At 34.3% G+C, this 22,637-nt stretch overlaps 1 protein-coding gene and 1 long non-coding RNA gene across 17 annotated transcripts in view; both read right to left on the reverse strand.

Moving 5' to 3' along the window:
* The window catches only part of RAPGEF2 (Rap guanine nucleotide exchange factor 2), a 236,732-nt gene that overhangs the window by 41,602 nt on the left and 172,493 nt on the right, over nucleotides 1-22,637 (reverse strand). For 8 of the 16 annotated variants that reach the window (XM_081811343.1, XM_081811348.1, XM_081811353.1 and 5 more), the window contains 2 exons: nucleotides 16,905-16,970; nucleotides 10,411-10,542 (listed from right to left, as the gene is read on the reverse strand). In XM_081811343.1, the coding sequence (XP_081667469.1) occupies nucleotides 10,411-10,542; nucleotides 16,905-16,970 (198 nt within the window). The remainder of the gene's footprint in view (nucleotides 1-10,410; nucleotides 10,543-16,904; nucleotides 16,971-22,637) is intronic. The other 8 variants (XM_081811363.1, XM_081811368.1, XM_081811360.1 and 5 more) reach the window with 1 other exon arrangement.
* On the reverse strand, nucleotides 5,809-10,400 carry LOC145719844 (uncharacterized). The gene is made up of 2 exons (XR_014142642.1): nucleotides 7,727-10,400; nucleotides 5,809-7,507 (listed from the first exon to the last, which is right to left on the reverse strand). It is a non-coding gene; the product is annotated as an uncharacterized LOC145719844 (long non-coding RNA).

Genomic DNA, 22,637 nt, shown 5'->3' on the forward strand with positions numbered 1-22,637 from the left:
TCAAAAAATAGGAGTGAATTTATCTCCTATTACATTTCTAGTTAGGATTAATGATCTTATCTCAATAATTCTGATTTCTTTTCTGAGCTGTCATATGTACTTGAAACAGTAGACTAAAGAAAAAGATAGTGTTTGTTTTTACTCCATTTTTCAAAGAGAATGGCTTAAGCTAAGAGCTTAAGGGTAACACATGATTTTGAGCAATTCCTTCCCCAAAAGAATAGGTGTGAACTTATTAATGCCAAGAAGACTGAACAACTTCTTTCCTATTAGATGGTCTTTATGGAAAAGTGAATCATAAATCAAAGGTAACTTGATAAGTACGTGAACAAAACATTTAGTGTGACTATCCTAATGTCCACTCTCCAATTATAAATTACCAAAAAATATTAAAAGACCATATGCCTACAGGTAATACATTCTTTCTTCATTCCTCAACACAGGTGACTGTATCACCAAATTTCAAGTAATCAAGATATGCTCTAGTACTTGAATGTTTTCTTAGTCACTAGAGTCACAGATTTCAAAATGATCTCTTTTGTTGGGCGATCTCAAGGCTAGAAGAGTTATCCTATTTAGGTCATTCTATAGCCTGTTGTGATTATCATCTCAATAATACATATAAATGTTATCATATTGGCCTTACTTGACATTCTATACCCAGAATTCACCATTTAAGAATAAGAATGAATTCAATTAAATATTACTGTGTAAGTCTTAAACATCACAAACATGTTTTGCCAGATTTATTAAACTTTTGAAAACACTTTGTTTTAAAATGATTAACTTTGTGGAAAACATGTATTATAAAGTTTACTAACTTTGGATAACTTGCAGTCCACATGGTTTTCAAAGACAATAGAAACCTTATTTTTAAGAATAGCCAAAAACACATTAAAAATGAAAGATAAAAACATAAAATGTTGAGCCTGATCATCATCACCATCATCATCTAACACCAATACTTACAATGTGCCAGGAACTGCTCTGTTTTATATTTATATATTAGTTCATTTAATCCTCAAAACAATCCTATGAAGTAAGTGCCATTATTGACTTTTATTATTATTCAAACATTCGGGTAAAGAGAAATTATTTTTCCAAGGTCATGTTGCTGATAAATTGCAGAATCAAAATTAGAACCCAGGAATTCTGACTCTACAGTCTTAACCAAACCTAATCTGTCTCTTTATAAGATACTTACATATGATTGTGGCTTATAGAAGGATCTATACTTTTTCTGTAATTTAGCTTATGTCAATATTTAAAGAAAATTTTTATTATTTTCTTATCAACAGAGTTTTACTCTTCTCAAGTATTTTCCCTTGGTTTATACTGTCAAACATAAGATTTAATCCTACCTTTCAAAGCAATACAAACAGGTGTTACTATTTTCTAAAGTTTAACAAAAAGAATTTTAATCACATGTTTAATTCTTCAGGTACAGTTTCCTGAACTAAAATACATACATGGTAAGAAAAACTTAAGGGGAAAATAAGTGAAGACAGAATACCTAATGAAGACAGAATAATTAAAAATGGAAAAACCTAATGTCTACAAAAGCTCTAAGCAATGGCCTTAATAAATATTACTGCTGGGGTTAAGACCATTATCAGCAGAGGTGCTCTAGGCGGGAGAGCAGTAAAACCACAGAATTAATTGTGGCACACTCAGAAACACATCTCCTAATTTAAATTGAGAATTCACAGAATTGTCTCTAGACTGTAGAATGAAACTGAGGTAGAGCTTGATATGATGTAGTATGCCAAGACTATGATCAGAGAAATTAGGCCAACCCTGTTATTATCACTACCTTATTTCTGAAGTCTAGAAATGTGACAATGTGCTAATGCTTGCTATGTTTACATTTTCACCCCAGTTTCATCTTAACATTGAAGATTATTATTTATCACCTTATATTCTCAAATATACAATCAGTCCTCTATATATTCTTTAATATGAGCCTGGAGTGAAGAAGGGACACTAATGGAGACAGAAATAAATAACAAAACAAAAAAATAACTTCTAAGTAATACAGTTATATGGCTTACAGTTTTTCTTTAATTTTTAAACATCTACCATACAGTAAGAGATAAGATATTTCACACCATCCCAAAGAAATCATTACTGTCATTTACATGAATTATATGTAAATCTTAAATAGAAAAGACTTTTTTTTTTCTTACAGTAAGCTCTATGCCCAACATGGGACTTGAACTCATGACCCACGACCCTCACGACCCCAACATCAAGAGTGGCATGCTCTAATGACGGAGCCAGCCAGGCATCCCAGAACAAAAAGACTTTTAAATGGGAATTGGATTAATCTCTTCAAAAATGAAACCTCTACTCCATTTGTGTATATGATCATTAGTTGTTTTCTATTATGTGTATTCCATTCTTAAACAAATTATTCATGAAATAACATTCACTAAACCAGTAACTTATTTTTTAAGATAAATATTCATTATATTTTAAAATACTACAGAATTCCCTTTTTTTTTTTTTAATCTTTAAGTAAGCCCTAGGCCCAATGGGGGCTTGAACTCATGACCCTGAGATCAAGTGTTGCATGCTGTACTGAGTGAGCCAGCCAGGAGCCCCTACAGAATTCCTTTTAATCATACCTTTTAAATAGAACTTGATAAACAATTTTTTAGGAGTCTACTAATTCCATAATATTACTGTTTCATGAACAATGAAATGTTTGGAAACTGGAGTTAAAAATTTAATGAACAAACACCAACTGGTCTACAGGAGAAGTGTACTAAGCTTAGGAGTGCCTGGAACCTAGTAGTTACTGAATTTACACTTGCCAAATGAACAAACATAGAGTTTAGTTATTCAAATCTCAGCTCTACCATTTATAATGTGACTTTAGCAAAATTACTTAACCTCTATGAACCTAGTTTTATCAGTAAACTAGAGTTATATCTTCCCACTCATAGGACTGTTCTTGACTCAAATAAGGAGAAAGAAAAGAAAGCTTGTTACAGGCTACTTCAAAAGTCAGTCCCTTCCTGGGGTACCTGGGGGACTCAGGTCATGATCCTAGGATTGAACCCCATGTCGGACTCCCTGCTCAGCAAGGAGTCTGCTTCTCCCTCTTCCTCTGCCCCTCACCCCATTCATGCTCTCTCTCTCTCTCAAAGAAATACTAAAATAAAATAAAATAAAATCTTTATATAAAAAAAGCCCCTTCCTCAAGGGGACACATTTTTTAATATCAGCACTGGCTTATCTTCACCTCTTCCCACCCCAGTAATGAAGCTTGCACACAATTTATATTGGCAGAATTTTCAAAAAAACCAAAACTCTGTTAAATACTGCAACCTCTTACTGTAAAAAATGTCTCAGGCTAATTGCGACTATTAAATTCCGGCTAAATGGCTCATACAATAATTATAAAAACAGTGATCCTACATTGAATGACTACCATGTAGCTAGTACTACATTTAATGCTTTTAATACATAATCATCTTCACATCAATTCAGCAAATTAGGATTATTACTCCTACTTTGCAGATGAGAAAACACTAGGAAAATCAAATAAATTGTTCAATGTAAACAAAACCAAATCTAGTGATTGTACTGGGACTTAAAATCAGGTCTGACCAATACAAACTAGTAAAATACTCTGCACTATAATACTGTGCCCAGTTTTCTCAATAGACTGTCTTCATAAAGAAAATAGTTAAATCATTAATCATCAGGGAAAAGCAAATCAAAACCACGAGATATTACCTTACACCTGTCAGAATGGCTAGACTCACAAAGACAAAAAATAACAAGTGTTGGTGAGGATGTGGAGGAAAAAGGAACCCTTGTGCACTGTTGGTGGGAATGTAAATGTGAAAAACACTATGGGGGTTCCTTAACAAATTAAAAATAGAAATACCATATGATCCAAATATTCTACTACTGGGTATTTACCCAAAGAGAATGAAAACACTAATTCAAAAGGATACATTCAACCCTATGTTTATTGCAGCATTATTTACAATAGCTAAGATATGGAAGTAACCCAAGTGTATATCTATAGATGAGTGGATAAAGAAGATGTGAAGTGCGCACGCACACACACACACACACACACAGGTATTATTCAGGCGTAAAAAGGAATGAGATCTTGCCTTGCCATTTGTGACAACATGGAGGGATCTATAGGGTATTATGCTTAGTGACTTATTTCAGTCAAAGAAAGACAAATACCACATGATTTCACTTATATGTGGATCTAAAAAACAAAACAAATAAACAGACAAAAAGCAGAAATTGACTTATAAATACAGAGAACAAACTGATGCCTTCCAGAGAGGGAAGGGGGTTGGAGGATGGTCAAAATGGGTGAAGGGGATGGGAGATACAGGCTTCCAGTTATGGAATGAATAGGTTAAGAGAATAAAAGTTACAGACAGTATAGGGAATATAGTCAATAGTACTATAGTAACATTGTATGGTAGCTATACTAGTGGTAAGCACAGCATAATTTATTGACTTGTGGAATCACTATGTTGTACACATGAAGCTAATGTAACAATGTAACACTGTCAACTATACTAAAAAATAGTTAAAATATAATAAAGCAATGAAATGTTTTCTGCTTTGCTAAGTCATAAAACAAAATTTTAAATATATCTATTTATGTATAAACATAGATAAAATGCTTGCTATTTTCTAGCTTCCTCCAAACTATAATATTACTAAGATTAATGCTAGTCTTTAAACCCTTTTATTCTAAATAAAGATAAGCACACGAGCACTCTATATTTAAAAATTATCTGATTATATGTGTCTCAGGAGCAAGAAGGAAGATCTACCTAAATTATAGATTTAGATGTACATTATAGTTAAATAATAATATTCTCAAAAAAACTAGTAGTATTTTCAGATCAATGCCAAAAGCTCTATGATTTACTGAAATCAAAAGGGACTACATATATTGTATTATGAATACAGTTCTTAAGAGATTATTTTGCATTTTTAAAGGATATCAAGAAAATGAACAGAGGAAATATTAAATGCCTAAAGCTCCAGTGAAGCATTAATTTAACTAACATTAATTTATTTAACTAAAATAAAAATAACTACTACATATATTTTATCATGAAGTACTCAAAAATCATTTATGAAAAAAAGTTTTTCCAATATCCCCATGGTTAAAAGAGTTGCTTAATAAGCATTCTTGATGTAAATCAATTTTGTGCAGAATTTCGAACATACATATTTAACCCAAATAGTATCTAAGTCAGACCTTGACATAAATTTAGGTTAGAAGGTTATAGTGAATGCTTAATGCTGATGATAATTTAACCGAGACAAGTGAGTAGGAACTACCTACAAAACCATATTTATGTAGAAAGTATGAAAATATATTTGGAAATAAGTATAATGCTTGCTATAAGGATAGTTTGTATATTATAAGTTATGCTGTTCCTAATTTTACACATCAATTTTTTTATTTCAATATAGGCTTTAAAAATATATTTATGCCTAAAAAACAGGAACAATTTTACAGCTTAGTATAAATTGTTAGGTTTCTTTCCAAAAACTATAATCGTAACAGGTGTAATAACATCTATCTGTAAATATTTATTGTAAGTAAGAAAGTCTGTGCTAATTTGACAGGAAAATATCATATTTAATCCTCATATATTCAATTACTAATATATTTTGAAATACTTTATTTAAGGTACAGATATCTACATGTACTCTTTTGCAAATTACCTACTCTTGTATTTTGAATATTGTTATATGGTGAGCTGAGTATTTTTCTTATTAATTTGCATAAGTGAGTTGTATTCTGACTTTATTTTTTTTGTATTTTTTTTATATTCTGACTTTAAATCTTTGTCTCAAATGGTCTTTTAATTGTTAAATTTTTTATTATTATACCATTAAGAGTTTGCTAACTCTTTAGTTTATCTGGAATTTAATCTTAGTTATGATATAAGGTGAGACTACCGAGGTGCTTGGGTAGCTCAGTCGGTTAAGCGTCTGACTCTTGGTTTTGGCTCAGGTCATGATTTCAGAGTCATGAGATCGATCCCTGCGTCGGGCTCTGTGCTCAGCATGGAGTCTGCTTGAGATTCTCTTCTTCTCCCTCTCCCCCTGCCTGCATTCTTTCTCCCTCTTTCTCATAAATACATACATACATATATTTTAAAATAAAATAAATAAAAAAATAAAGTGAGACTATAAAGTGACTCCCCCACCCTAAAGATCATTTACTGAATAATCCATCACATTCTTCATTGATTTGTGAGGATTTCTCTATTACATATTACGTACTTACACATGAATTCCATTTTACTTGATGTCTCTGTTCTATTTTTGAACAACTGTTTCCAGTCCACCAAGCTACTGCTCTGATACTCACACTATGTAGCCAGGATCTTATCATGGCTAGAATTGCACTGTCTCATATAAACAACTTAGGCATTCTGTTTTCTACTGCCAACAAACTCCTACTTTCAACTGTTTCCGTCTGCTTCCAAGATAACCCTTTTTCAACTTAAGCATGACCTTCAGTCTGCAAGACTCTACTACCTTCTATGTCTAGCTTTCACCCCTCCAGCTTGTAAGCTCTAACATTTCAATCACATTCATTCAACACACCTTTACCGAATGCCCACAATTTCCTGGCCCTAAAGAGAAAATGGGGATGAGACAGAGAAGTTCCCTATCTTCTTGAAGCTGTCATCTTAGTAAGCAGACAGAACAACATAGAAAGCAATAATCAGGGCGCCTGGGTGGCTCAGTCATTAAGCGTCTGCCTTCGGCTCAGGTCATGTTCCCAGGGTCCTGGGATCGAGTCCCACATCGGGTTCCCTCCTCGGCGGGAAGCCTGCTCTCCCTCTCCCACTCCCGCTGCTTGTGTTCCTGCTCTCGCTATCTCTGTCTCTGTCAAATAAATAAATAAAATCTTTAAAAAAAAAAAAGAAAGCAATAATCATTTCAAAGTCTAAACAAAAGGACTAGCCAGGGAAGAAACCAAAATGTAGGACCTACTTTTCAGAAAGTAATAAGGAAAGAACTCTCTGCAAAGATGGTACTTAAAAATGAAGGCAGAAAAGGATCAACCTAGGAGAAAACATTCCAGGCAGAAGGCATGCAAAAACAAAGCTCAGTAGTTAAAAAGAGGTTGGCATGTTGCTTCATCTGTCTTTGTGTTACACTCATTTAACAAAACTCCAGGACTGGGTGAAGCCAAGTCTTTGCTTTCTTTTTGCTTGCTGTAGGAAAAAAAATACTTAACAGGACAGAGGGAAATCACTCTGTATTTGCACCATCTCAACTGAGCTTCCATTACTCTAGTCAATTTGGTCTCCTACTCCCTGAAACTTCTATTTCAAAACTTCTCTCTCCTTAAAACTCTCACCCTTGCCAATCCTCTCACTCTCAACAAATGAACTCACCTCTTCAGAGAGAAAAATTGGAGCCATGAGAGAGAAACGTGCTCAACTCCCAAACTCCCCACTCCAAACCCACCATGATAAATATGTACCTTTTATTTTTTTTTTAAAGATTTATTTATTTATTTATTTGAGACAGAGAGAACGAGAGAGAGAGAGAGCACATGAGAGGGGGGAGGGTCAGAGGCAGAAGCAGGCTCCCCGCCGAGCAGGAAGCCCGATGCGGGACTTGATCCAGGGACTCCAGGATCATGACCTGAGCCGAAGGCAGTCGCTTAACCAACTGAGCCACCCAGGCGCCCAATATGTACCTTTTAAAACAGAGGAAGGTTTCTCTTCTTAAAGCTAGTTATTCCACTTTGCTCTTGAATTCCCTTCTTCCCACCCTCTCAGAAATATTATTCTACCCTTTTCTCTCTGGTACACAGCATTCAATTTCAGTCTCTCTGTGCCCATCTTATAAGCATTTATACTCACTTCAATATGACAACTTTCTGACTTAGGAGAAAGTTCTCCTAAGTCAGAAGTATACAAAGATTAAATGGACTGCCATGGGAGATAGTTGTCCATCCCTGGAAATGTTCAAGAATAAACTGGATGCTTCACTGATAGAAAAGCAGTAGATTAAGTCAGTCAGAGAAAGACAAATACCATATGATTTCACTCATATATGGAATTTAAGAAACCAAACATAAAAATTGGGGAAAGAAAAAAAAAAAAAAGGAGAGAGGGAGGCAAACCATAAGAGAGACTCTTAACTATAGAGAACAGACTGAGGGTTGCTGGAGGGCAGGGAGGGGGGGTGTGATGGGCTAAATGGGTGATGGGTATTAAGGAGGGCATTTGTTGTGATGAGCACTGGGTTTTGTATGTAAGTGATGAATCACTAAATTTTACCCCTGAAACTAATATTACACTCTATGATAACTAACGATAATTTAAATAAAAACTTGAAACACTGAAAAATAAATAAAACATAAAAAACAAATAAAAAGAAAAAGAAGAAAAAATAAAAAAGAAAAGAAAAGCAGTAGAGGACTCAAATACAAGATTGATCACTGACCCAGGTGCATCTGTCAGGTTCCTTCTCAACCTAAGAATTTCTGATTTAAAGATAATCGAAATGGTCTATTGGGGATCTTTATTAAATGTTAAGTTTTGTATAGCTAGTAACAAATCCTCAGATACACCTATGGATTTTTCCTTATGAGGGGTATAAACTTAACAAGGCTACATGCCTACCATCAAATTTGAAATGAATAGCCTTGAAACTCAACTAAAATGAAGCAAAATACACAGGGACCCTCTATTCCATCTATATACCCCAAGATAAAGTTAGGCTGCAGGCAGACCATGTCAGAGCAATTTGGAGTTCTCACCCACAGTCTAGATTTTCAGACATTCCATACCATCAAGAATTTCCTCATGAACTTAGCCTAGCCTACTCAAGGTTTAAACACATAAAGCTAGAATTCCCTTCAGAATATGCCTCAATAAATTATTTGAACAACTTACTTCATTCTTATTATAAATTTGCCTTCTAGGAGTTCCATTCAGGTTTGTATATACTATAACCTCAAGCTGTGTTTCCACCGCAGCTCTTTAAAGTGTACAATCATCTCAAAGTTTAGAAGACAAGGGCTCTATCATGATATTTCAGTTACTATAAAGCACAGCTTTTAGTTATACTGTTCATTGTTTTAGGATAAGGGATACTCGAGTAAATGTTTTAAAAAATCAACTTCTAAAAATAGGCAGTACCGGCTGGTGGAGGGAGGAGAGCAAAGTTACCCTTATTCCCCACCTTCTCCTCCTCTAACATTTGAAAAATGGGATTATTTCCTAAAAATTTTATTATAAGTTAACACTTATTATAAGGTATTGATCTTTGTATTCGATATTCTATCAAAGGAGAATTTTTTTAAAGTTACCTTAAAGAGCCAGATAATATTTCTTATTGCAAAATACTAAATTCTTAATCAGCCAAAAATCTACAAATAATTGCATTTGTGTCTTTTGATTATTAGGCAGTAAGCTCTTTACAATACCCCTGAATTATAGGAAAATGTATACCTATTACCTCCTTCAAACAAAACTATTTTCTAAGATCTACTAAATTTAGAAGTTAAATATTTTTGTCCAGAGGGTATTCTGTTTACTTTTAGTATTTTTTTTTTAAATAGAAAGTTAGCACTGCCTGAATATTTCAATGTCCCTAAAACTATAATGTTTCTAAAGAAAGGTACTTTTATGGTCATCTCATTCACAATTCCTAAGAAGTCAAGAATTATACCTTGTAAAGTGAGTACTATGTTCTTTTTATTTGAAACCATCCAAAATCCGATATTAGTAGTATTTATTTAAAGACCTCTCCACAAACAGACCTTTTTTGCATTATTTTAGTCATTATTTAGTCATTAATTTAGTCCCAAGCCAGTGAACTCTTCCTTAACAATTAAAATTATTTTGCTTTTTGGAAATTCCAAAAAGTTATAAAGTTATAAAGTTATGGAATTCCATAGTTCTAGTTTCTTTTCTATCCATCGGTATCATAAAAATTTATTTTATAAACATAACTAAATCTATACATAGTTTAGAAATGCAAAAAAAAATAACCCAATGATTTAATAATAATCTCAAGATTTTAATAAGAAAAACTTACTATATAGCATAATTCTGCAGTTTTCTCCTACAGTTTTGAGAAAGAATCAAAAATTTAATACTATAGTCAAATTTATAAAATATTTAGTCAAGAGAAATATCTCCATTGTAACCACTCTATTTAAAACTCTGATAATTGGTAATAACAGAGGTAAATACAATTAGACAGTAGTTCTACTTCCTGAAACAAACATACTATAACATTAACATTTTATGTACCTGTACATATAATATACACATATATATTTACTTTATAGATCCTATCAATTAAGAATCATAAAACTCCTTGGAATACATAAAAATGAAGCAAATGACAAGGAAAACACTTTCTTACCTGGTAGATATCAGAAAGACTGCTGCTTCCAGAATCACTAGTGATACTACATCCTGAATGGCTAGTAGAAACGTGCGTCACCTGTGGGTGGAGACTATCAGTAAGGTGTAGTTTTGTGAAATCTGCAGGAAGCTATGGAAGGAGCAGGAGAAACAGGATTACAATTTGAATCAAGAACTCTTAAGACATTGAAACATTTTATTATACTCTATCCATACAATTTACCCAAAAGTACTAGGAAAGATCTTTCATTTTTCAAGTTCACAAATTACCAAATGTTGTCCTATGTATCAAAAATCACAAAATAAATTTTTAAAGTTTAGGGACATTCAATGAATCTTAACACTACGTTCAATGTTTAAAGAGGTGGGTTTAAAGAGGTGGGTTAAAGAGGTGCTCACTTGGGTGAGCAATTAATTCAGTGAGTGACAACTTTATAATTACACATCACTGAGGAAATTATTCTATTATTCGTTAGCCCCACAAATACAACTTTGTAGCAAGAACTAGCTTAAACAAGAAAACAGATTTGAGGTTCTTATATGCTCAAATACTATTTAGAAGTAAAGAAAAGGGGTGCCTGGGTGGCTCAGTCGGTTAAGCAGCAGACTCTTGATTTCGGCCCAGGTCATGATCTCAGGATCCTGAGATCCATCCTGCGTGGGGCACTGGGCGTGGAGCCTGCTTAAGATTCTCTCTCTCCTTCCCCCTCTGCCCCTCCGCACCCCCTGCTCATGGGCCCTCGCTCTCTCTCTCAAAAGAAAAAAAAAATGAGCATTTTAGAATTGACAAAATGAACTGTTATACAAGTAAATGTCCTAGGCTCTATGAAGAAAACAGAAAAGAATGCCTTCAAAGAACTTAGACTTGAGAAAGTTATGGACAACATTTACCTATCTATACACATACACATACATATCAATTTTCTATTTGTTCATGTTTAAACCCTAAATAAAAAAGCTTCTATGGAACAGATTCACTAAGTATCCCTCAAGTGCTTCTACGATTCCCCCATATAATAGAGAAAATGTATTGAAAAAGAAAATATCCATGGGTGGCCTGGGTGGCTCAGTTTGTTTAGCAGTGGACTCCTGATTTTGGCTTGGGTCATGATCTCAGGGTCCTGGGATTAAGCTCTGCATCGGACTCGGCACTGAGCAGGGAGTCTGCTTGAAGATTCTCTCTCCCTCTCCCTCTGTCCCTCTCCCTGTTCTCTCTCAAATAAATAAATCTTAAAAGGAGAAAACATCCATATATTTTTCCATTCAACAAATATTTATTGAGTCTTTTTCCTGTTACTATGTGCTAGTCAATGAATGAGACACTAAGAAAACATGCCTTAAGAATCTTATACTCTTATAAGTTATTACCAGTTCTTTTGAATTAAAAAAAGGGCACTATTTATACTATCCCACTTATTATACTATTGGCCAGTAATACACTTGGCATTTCAAAATATAGGCTGACATCATGCAATACTGGTAACATTTTCTATGCCCTCCCTACATACTGATTCTATTTAGCTGTTGAATAATAATAAAAAATATTAAAATAAAACCTAAATAAGAGTTTATCTTAGCAACATTCCCTTTTCTCCTTTGATCTCATCCCTTCTCCCCTTCCAAAAACAAGATGCCATTCCATAGATTAGAATAAATTTCTCAAGGGAGGTGATTTCCCAAGGGAGTTTTATGACAATGACCAATGAATTTTAATACCTCAAAGTTTCCAACAAAGAGGCAAAATGTATTTATATCCCACAATCATTCAGATCTGACTCAACAAACAGACTATGATATTTAATAATATTAAATACCATCTGTACAGAAATATTTTTGACTTCATGAGAGACAAGGTAAACAAAGAAAAGGCTTAAAAATAAAGTTATTAGGGGGCATCTGGGTGGCTCAGTCAGTTAAGCATCTGCCTTCAGCTCTGGTCATGATCTTGGGGTCCTGGGATGGGGCCCTGCATCAGGCTCCCTGCTCAGTGGGGAGCCTGCTTCTCCCTCACCCTCTGCCACACCCCCCTGCTCATGCTTTCTCCCTCTCTCTCTTTCAAATAAATAAAATCTTTATTAAAAAAATAAAGTTATTAGGAGGTATATGATTAGATGCTAAATAAATGGACAAAAAACACATATGTTGGAGGAACTCAGAGAAGTGAGATGTTTACTCAAACGTGTGAAATCATTGCAAATGTGACATATCTCACTAAGGGTGTTGTTTTTTAAAAACCTGATAACTGAAGATGCTGTGAAATATTAGATAAAATTTAGGAAAATAACAATTCCCATATAAGGAATAGATAGGTGAATAATTCTAAGTTGAGAATTTATATATATATTTATCCACAATGTAGAATGGTGAAATATTTGCAGGATTTCTTCAGGAACAATTTGAAGACAGAAATCTGCCAAGATGTACTAATGACTATGATTTTGCATGTTGTTAAGTGATAGATATCAGATATTAAAATGTGTCCAAAACCAGGATAAATATCCTTCATCGTCTACATTTCCATTTAATTCAGCCACTCACTGCAGAAGCCAACTGGGGAAACATTATTCAATGGCTCAGTGATTTTAAAAGGCATAAATCAATACATATAATTATAGAACAATGAACTGATTTCTATTGATTATTTTTTATAGACATGACTCAGGTTGACATGTGCCACATAGTGTGATTTTTTTAAATTAAATTTGTCAAATGAAGATAAAACTCTCTAATGAATTTTTACTCACTAGACACTTATTTATTCAAGTCTCATAGGACTCTCTTCTCTTCAATATCCATTAGGTGGTCATCTTTCCTAAGAATTTGCTGTGTGGACAGTACTAAGAGCTACAGAGCTCTAAATCTACTACAATACACATGGATCCAGCCCTTATATACTACAATCTCTTCAACTATGTTAGCTTATAGCCACAGATACCAGAATTATATAGCTATGTTAGGCTAAGACCCATAAAGAGCTATTTAAAAAGAAAAAAATACATTTTCACTCTTAAGAATTCAATTCTACTTTAAATACTTATTATTGAGTATCTGCTATGTCAGACTGTTAGGGCCAGGGAATATGGAGGTGGATAAGACAGTCCCAATTCCAAATGTAACTTTTACTACCTAAAATGTTATTGAAACAGGTGTTACCTACAAAAGAAAAAGAAATCAGACATACTTTTTTTTTAAAAACATGGCTTTTGGGACGCCTGGGTGGCTCAGTCGGTTGAGCGTCTGCCTTCGGCTCAGGTCATGATCCCAGGGTCCTGGGATCGAGTCCCGCATCGGGCTCCCTGCTCTGCAGGGAGCCTGCTTCTCCCTCTGCCTCTGCCTCTCTCTGTCTCTCATGAATAAATAAATAAAATCTTAAAAAAAAAAAAAAAACATGGCTTTTATCTTCCCCCTACCACCAGTATTTTTTCAGAACAGCATGAAATGTTATATTAAACTCAGAGTAAATGCATACATAATTTAGTATTAACTGAATACTTCTTTATATTAGAGCAGATGCCACATTTAAGAAAGTTTAAAAATTCTCCCCATAGATTTGTATAATAGTATCATGATTAAATTTTATTGACAGTACACCTCAGCCAAGGTTTCAGAATGGGAGAAGCTGTGGGAGCTGTTCCCATAAAGGAAGAGTCTGAAATGCACTGCTTTCACCCAGCCGGCCACAATACTCTAAAAGAATAGAGACCCGAGCCCACATCTAGGGGAAATGGTCTTTAAGAGGCAAATGGACTAGACAGGGATTGGAAGTTAGGGGACAAGCACAGCACAGGCACCCACGTTTAAACATGAGGTCAACAAGGATAACGCAGAATCCTTAGGGAGGCAGTAATTCATAGTCTGAGTAAGATATACCAAGAAAGGGCACACTATGCCAAAGACAACAAGATTCATCTATTCCAAATTTTTCTAGGCTTGACACAGTGCCTATTTAAATTACTATCAGTATCCTATTTCATTAAATTTCAGATTAAAATGGGGCTGTGAATTATCTTGTGATTCTAGCCACCATTTATAGCTGAAACTGTTCAAAATATAAGAAAAATGTTTGAAGTTGGGACTATATACAGTAATTACCTGAATAAAATTAAACAATAATTAAACTAAAGGGAAAATTAACACATTTTATACATTTTGATCTTAATACCAATATATTTCACAATCAAGAACATAATTTAAAGGAGTCTCATATTTTTTTATCATTTAAATATTTTTACTATTTGATATATGAATATATTACTGTTCAAATTTTTCCTGGATCCAGTAACCTATATTCCTAAAAATATGGTACTTGTGGATCACAATTGCAATAAACTTCTGTTAGGCAAATGACTGAATCATAGTTTAACCACAAACACTATTAACTACATAAAAAATGCAGGATAATATTAAAATCAGATTTTTAAATGCATAAAGTGAGCATAAACAAAATTCATCATAATTTCATATAATCTGGGTATTATAAAAAGTTATATTGTTATTTATATATATATTATATTATTATATAATAACTTTTTTTCTTTTTTGGGAGAAAAAGGGATGTTACAACAATTAGCTGTAAACAGGTACTATACAAAAAACTTTAGTCTCATATAGGAACAGGCATTTGATAGTCTTTGATTTATTAATTAGTCCAATGACTGGCATTTATAAAATTACTAGTTAATAAATGAACTATGTTTTAAACATAAATGCACTGGCTTTGAGTGCTTTGAAGTCTCTGATACCACTAAGTCAATACTTTGTTGAAATGGTAAAATTCTTCAAAGTAGTGATAATGTATTAGAAGCTAAGACGGCTGCCTTCTTCCCTTTCCTTCTCTCCTCACCAAAGACTTCTTTATTCTCATGTTTTTAAGCTCTACAAGGAAGAGTTGGTATATTACTGGACATGTAATGGAAATGGACTAGAGTTTCATGTTTCACAATGCATTATTATTAGCGTAGGGGGTTGCTAAGAAATCCAATAGTTAAAAAACAAAACAGAACAAAAATACTGTCACCAACATTTGAAATTTATTTAACTGAAAAATTTCCCAACTAACCTTTAGAATCACTTTATTTCAAGAAATAGTTACAACAAAACACACAAGGTTTGGGTTAATTGTTGGGATCTATGTAATCTTCCCTTTACCTTGAGTGACACTATCTAAAGTAAGTTAAATATCGTACTTAGTGACCCAAACCTAACTTTATATTAAGATGTATTCCTAAGAATTTACCCAAATGAATACTGTTTTCCTCCTATCATCACTGGAGTTTTGTGAGTGTTCTTTATGCTCATGTTTTCAAGCTCTGCAAGGAAGAGTTGGTATGTTACTGGACACATTTCCTATTTTTCTCTGAGATGTTAGTGAAAATACAGTCCCTTCTCTTTTCTATTTTGTACTCATTCATCACTTATTGGAAACCTATGTTGTGAGGATTAAATGTATGACCGGGCATAAAGCATTTAGGGTAGGGCCCAGCACACAGAAATCACAATAGAAGTGTGTTAGCTATAATAATTACCACACATGGATGCTGTGTAAGACACAGGTCCTTTCCAGCTCTAGAATTCCTACTGTAGCTAGAATCTAAGACTAGATACCAGTGGGTTATTGAGAGGGCTTTAGTGGCCAAAATCATTCAGCCACAAACACTGTCCCCTTACTCACTTTAGAACTCAAGTTGTGTTTTAAAAGCAATTCATATTTTCTCTCTCTCTCTGTGCCTGTATACACACACGCACACACACACCCTATTTTTCTTTTATTACTCGTCTGTTCAGATACTACTAGTCCTGACACTCTCTGACCTGTTTCAATATACAGCTTGAATAGGCAGGAATATTATTTAGTAGCTCATTTTAAAGGCCACTTCATAATACGATCGACTTTTATATCTCTCAATTCTAATATTTCTTTAAGAACACCAGAAAAAGTAAACATTTGGATTCCTGAATATTATTCATCAGAAGTAATTTTTGCTTCCCTTATACCTTACATGTTCTAGATCCAATACTTATTCTTAATTACATCATCCATCAGTATTCCACAGAGAAAGATATTTGCACAATATACAGTTTCTTTTGTTCATAAACATAAAAGCAAGAAACAGTTTTCCTAAAAGTGTCATGAGATAATAATTTAATAAATGAATAGATTTAATTATATTTCTCATTAAAATACATGGAGACATTTTTTAACGTTGATATGACTATGTTTCACAAGAGTGGGTCTACAAGAATTTGCTTTATGTCTACTGGAGAAACCTGACAAAAATTAATCATTTGTAAGAACATTCTCCCAGCTTCCTGCCAGGCTCAAAAGACATAAGCTTCATGTCAACATATATGGGGTTATCCTCTGGTCAACCTCTTCCTCAGGAAACTTTGGACAAGTTAATTAACTTCTGTGTACCTTAGTTTCTTCTATCAAATGAATGTAACATAATACAAGGACTAAATGAAATAATCATTGTGAACTACAGAATCTACCTTACTGATGCCTCTCTCTTCCTTTTCATTCCCTCTGGCATTTTTCCAGTCAAGGTTCTCCATCACCTTAGGTCAGATGTTTTTCAAATACAATGAAAAAAAAAAGAGAGAAAAACCTGACTTATTTTTGACACTGTCATACCTAACACTACCATTACAGTAGTTTACTTATGATATATATTCCCCCGTCTATATGTTACATTTTAAATAAACCATATGTTTATATGGACGAGCTCGCTGCTTAGAATACTGTACTAAATTCTGTAAAGTAAATAACCTCATTATCATGATATGCTTGTAGTCCAATTACTTACTCTCTTTTATAAACATTCAAATTGTCATAGCTAAGAATTCTCTCAAAGTGATAACATCTTGGGGAGTTTGTGCTTTTGTGTGTATAGTCTTACGATGTTTGACTGCAAACACCTCCATGTACTTGACCCAGACACATGCTGAAACCTGGTATGGCTTAACCACAGTAAGATACCCTTGGCATCCTGAGCACACTGCCTCTAGAGGACAGTCTGAACAGAAACACCACCGAACAGGAGCAAAGTCCAAGTTTAGTCATGCTTTATTTCAAAAATTCCTTGCTACTTTCCTACATGAAAATAATGCTTTAAAGGGAACTTAATAGAGAGGACTTGCTATGAAGATACTTATACACATGACTATTTCACATGGCTTTCTGTCCAAAAATAAACCTTTACGTGTTAGAATTAGCTACTGAGATATGGTAGTGACCTAGCCCTCACTCCAAGGCAGAAAAGTCACTCTCATGTTTTTTGGGGTTGGTAACATAAATGAATCATAAACTTCATTGGCTAGAGTTGGACAAATTACAATCTATCTAAAATTTAATTCCTATACTTATGAAATAGTGATAATTTGCACACAAATAGAACACACATTACCCTCTGTTGAGGAAAATAAACAACCAAAACTAGTAAATTGATGTTTTTAAGCAAATACTTTTAGAAAGCCTTTTCTACTAGATGTGGAATGAAAGCATTGAACAGAAGGAATCCACGTGACATTTACTTCAAAACAGAAAAGTAGAATCCTTTAGTATGATGAGAAAATGTATGAACTTATTTAGGTACCATATATTTCAAAATGTAAGGCTGTGCCCCATTTTTTTCAAAGAGAAGGCAATACTAAAAACACCTGTATATGAGTTCCTTTGTGCCAGGCCCGGACCTAAGCACTTGCAGATATATTAGGCCATTTAATTCTTATGACTATCTTACGAAGTAGGTGTTATTATGACCATTTTAAATAGGAGGAAACTAAGACACGGAAAAGTTAAGTGATTTGCACCAAGATCACGTAGTGAAGAGGCAGTAAAGAAAGATTACAGCTCTGGATGTCTGGCTCTAGAGCACACGCACTTAAGCTTTAAATTTAATGTATTTATTTAGTAGCTGACCTGAAAACTCTCATGGATATTAATGAAATGGTCACATGGCTGCTTATATCAATTTATTGATATAGTTTCTTGTGCAAATTTTAAAATCATACAGGAAAATACTAATTTAAAATAATTTTTCACTGTCACTTTCATAAAATCAATTTATTAAAACTTTACATCTGCTTCCTAACAGAATTTTCATTCCTTCTAAATTATTTGAGATATATTACTTTTTTGAGTCTGTATGTGATAATGTGCATTAGTGAAGTTGATTTTTCATTTATCTTATAGGTTCTTTATAAAATCGTTTACTATATACCTTATAAACTCATCTTTAAAATATTATGGCAATATCCAGTACTTGCCATTTTGAGATCACACACCCAGGAATCATTATTAAATCTGTGTAAAATGTAAAGCTTCTTTCACTCCTTTCTGCCAGTTCCATCATGTGACACTGGTAAGCATTCCAAGCTAGCACTGCTTGAGGTCATTTCTGCATTATGTTCCTTACTGAAGAGTATTTTAAGTTTTTTTTTTTTTTTAATGTAAAAAAGAGAGAACCTCATAAAATATGTGAGGAGATAACTCCTTTTCTGGCACTTATTTTTGGCAGAAACTAAACCTTGCCTGATGTATAATTTCCCTAACATTTGATAATCAGAAAAAAATTATGCAGACATATACACAGAGTTAGTTATAAGTTAGTCAATGAATTTCATCGTCTTAAAGGAAGACACCTGGCATAGTGAGAGCAGTTCTATAATTAATATCAGAACCAGTGAAAATTCGTCATTTGAAAGATAGCTGTATTTTTTCAAAATGAAAATGCTTATCTGGGACCTAAAATAAAACAAACGTCTATACAGTTTTCCACAGAAATACTGAGGTGGTTGATTAATTATGATATATGGCCATGAAACATCCTGTTGCCTATTAAGAAACACAGTTTTATGATGGTTTAAGAGACAGCCACTCCATTCTCACTCCACCCCCCCATCCTAACTCCCCTACACAACATATAATCCCTTCTTCTTTTCAATTTATTTGCAATCATCAATAACCACCAATCTGAAAAGCATACATTTCTCCAAGGGATTTAAAAAAAAAAAAAAAGCCTAGATCACTCAGTCCAAGAAATTGTCAATAAAATACATGGCAGCTGCTGGCTTTGAGTTAGGTATTTTAAGCATCATCTTCTCAGTAGCATTCCACCTATTTAAATCCCAAACCCTTTCGTGCATTTTCTCTTCATGTTAGTAACAATGACTGCCACTATTTGGGGGGTATGTACTGTGTAATGAGCAAGGAGCTCAATATTCGATATCTATTTGTTCTAATACTTGTAAAAAAGCCCAGATGCTGCTAAAGAGACAGAACTCAAACAGCTCAAGTGACTTGTCCAAGGCCTCCAGGTAGGAGGCTCCAAAATCTCTACCCTTTTTATTTTGTACCCTGACTCTAGATATTTACTATTTGGGGCCATATTCTAACCCAATCTTTGCACCTATCTTTTCCCTTATTTAAACAGTAAACACCTTAAAGGAACTTTACACTAATATAAGAACAGCTTTATTTTCTAATGTAAAAACCAGCCCAATAAATACACTTCTTAGCAAAATTTGTGATTATCCATATGGTAAAACTGATAATCTCTTGCAGCTGCTAAAACTTGAGTCCTCAGTCTCTTGTTTTCCAGGACCAAGGGGGACCAGTGCTATGGAAGTAGCAGTCTCTGGAGAGGTTGAGAAGTTGCTGGTAATACCTGAAACCAACTTCTGTGACCAATTAGACAACAACTCTGATGAGCTCCAAAGGGACTATGCTTAGTTATCCCGGCTGTAAAAATGCTCAAGGGAGTATGGAGTTAGGGAAATGAGTGTTTAAAGTCAAGGAAAAAAGATTCCCAGGGGATCTATGGAGAACCTTAAGCTGCCTTCTTTTTGAATAAAAATAAAACAGTTGGTTTGGGGAGAAAGCCTCACACAGAATTAAAAACATTAACCTACAAGTAGTTTTTAACTCTTTAAAAGTTATAAAAGCTACCACACATCCAAATGCAAAGGTACTAAGGTCTCTAGATGACAAAATACCATAAAATGTCTGAGACTGGCTAGTTATTCATCAGTGTCCTCCCTTCCAGGAAACACAGCTGGACCACATTTCCCAGCCTCCCTTATAGTTACGTATGTGCCCATATAAGTGAGTTCAAGCCTTACGAGTATGGACAAACACCAGTGATAGATGCCATTTCCACACCTTACTTATAAAAATCTTCCTTAAGACTGTCATGATCTTTCCCCTTGCATCAAAAGAATGTCTGCTGGACGACAACACAAACTTTGTTTTGAGGGTTAGACAACTGAGCCACAAAACAGAGGGGACTGGATCCTCGAAACACTGCTTAGAAGGGAACTATCCACTAAGTAATCAAGAGGACTTGCTTTAGATTTTATGCAAAAGAGAATAAACTTCTACCGTGTTTGAACCATTATGTTTTGTTTGGTACAACGGCTAGCAGTATCTTAACTCATATAAATACATTATCATTAACTCACATAAATAAATATAAATAACTCATATAAATACATTGTCTTAACACATAAATATCTTAACTCATACTCAGTGAGACCTATTTGTGAAAAATCTTTCACAATGAAATTCTAAATTCCTTAAGGAGAAGTAGGTGGGGCTCTGAAAATATCTTGACCTCATAGTACTAGGTCCAATTTGGATAAAATAAACATTAGAGTTTTTCTACATATTCAACACATTTATTGAAAACCCACTTTATGCTAGTATACCAGGCACTATTCCAGGTTTTCTAGATATTGGAGTAGGAAAGATAAACTCCCTGCTCTCATGGATCTCACAACTAGTGGGTAGAGACAAACAATAAAAGGATAATGAAGAAAACTGTCAAATAGTGATAAGTGCTGGGCGCCTGGGTGGCTCAGTCGGTTAAGCGACTGCCTTCGGCTCGGGTCATGATCCTGGAGTCCCTGGATCGAGTCCTGCATCGGGCGCCCTGCTCGGCGGGGGGTCTGCTTCTCCCTCTGCCCCTCCCCCCTCTCATGTGCTCTCTCTTTCTCTCTCTCTCTCTCAAATAAATAAATAAAAGATCTTTTAAAAAAAAAAAAAGACCCTGCTTTAAAAAAAAAAAAATGAAATACTCTTTTCAAAGCAATGTAATTGGGGGCGCCTGGGTGGCTCAGTCGGTTAAGCGACTGCCTTCGGCTCGGGTCATGATCCTAAAGTCCCGGGATTGAGTCCCGCATCGGGCTCCCTGCTCGGCGGGGAGTCTGCTTCTCCCTCTGCCCTCTTCCCTCTCGTGCTCTCTCTCTCATTCTCTCTCTCTCAAATAAATAAGTAAAATCTTTAAAAAAAAAAAATAGTGATAAGTGTTGCATTCAACAAAGATTAAAGGAGACTGATGTGTTATGCTAAGTGAAATAAGTCAGTCAGAGAAAGACAAATACCATATGATTTCAGGCACACGTGGAATTTAAGAAACAAAACAAGTGATTTTGGGGGGAAAAAAGAGAGGTAAACCACGAAACAGACTCTTAACTATAGAGAACAAAACTGATGGTTCCTAGAGGGGAGGTGGGTGGGGGGATGGGTGAAATAGGCGATGGGGATTAAGGAGGGCACTTGTGATGAGCATCGGGTATTGTGTGGAAGTGCTGAATCACTATATTGTACACCTGAAACTAATATCACACTGTATGTTAACTAACTGGAATTCGAATAAAAACTAAAAAAAAAAGAGAGAGAGAGAGAGACTGATGTGATGAAGAGTCACATGATAGCCAGGGAAGATCTAAGATGTGATACTGAGATGAGAAAATGTTTTACATTTTCACTTATTTTCTAAAGGAACAGTTCCAATTATATCATTTTGCTAGATATATATATTTTATAGATGTATATATGTGTGTTATGTTATCTAATAATACACATAACATACACCTACACACATATACACATAAACATACATATGTATGTATATATATACACACACATACTTTATATACATAACACATACATTACTTTCCATATATTTTTATAATATATGTTGTCTTTGTGTAAAAGTGAGATAAGTCTAGTATATCTCTAAGCCAAAGGAATATAGTTATTAAACATTTTATTAAAAATTCTTAGCTATTTATACAACTTAACAAAATCAACTAAGTATCATAGTACCTTATGAATCAAAGACAGTATAAAATATCTTTGGAGTTGTTCAGTGCCCTATGAGTTGGAGACTACTAATATCTGCTCACATTTCATGACACAAACATTATATGATGGAAATACCA

Source organism: Leptonychotes weddellii, chromosome 2, assembly GCF_054177405.1.
Source record: "Leptonychotes weddellii isolate Sample4059 chromosome 2, ASM5417740v2, whole genome shotgun sequence".
NCBI classification, from domain to species: domain Eukaryota; kingdom Metazoa; phylum Chordata; class Mammalia; order Carnivora; family Phocidae; genus Leptonychotes; species Leptonychotes weddellii.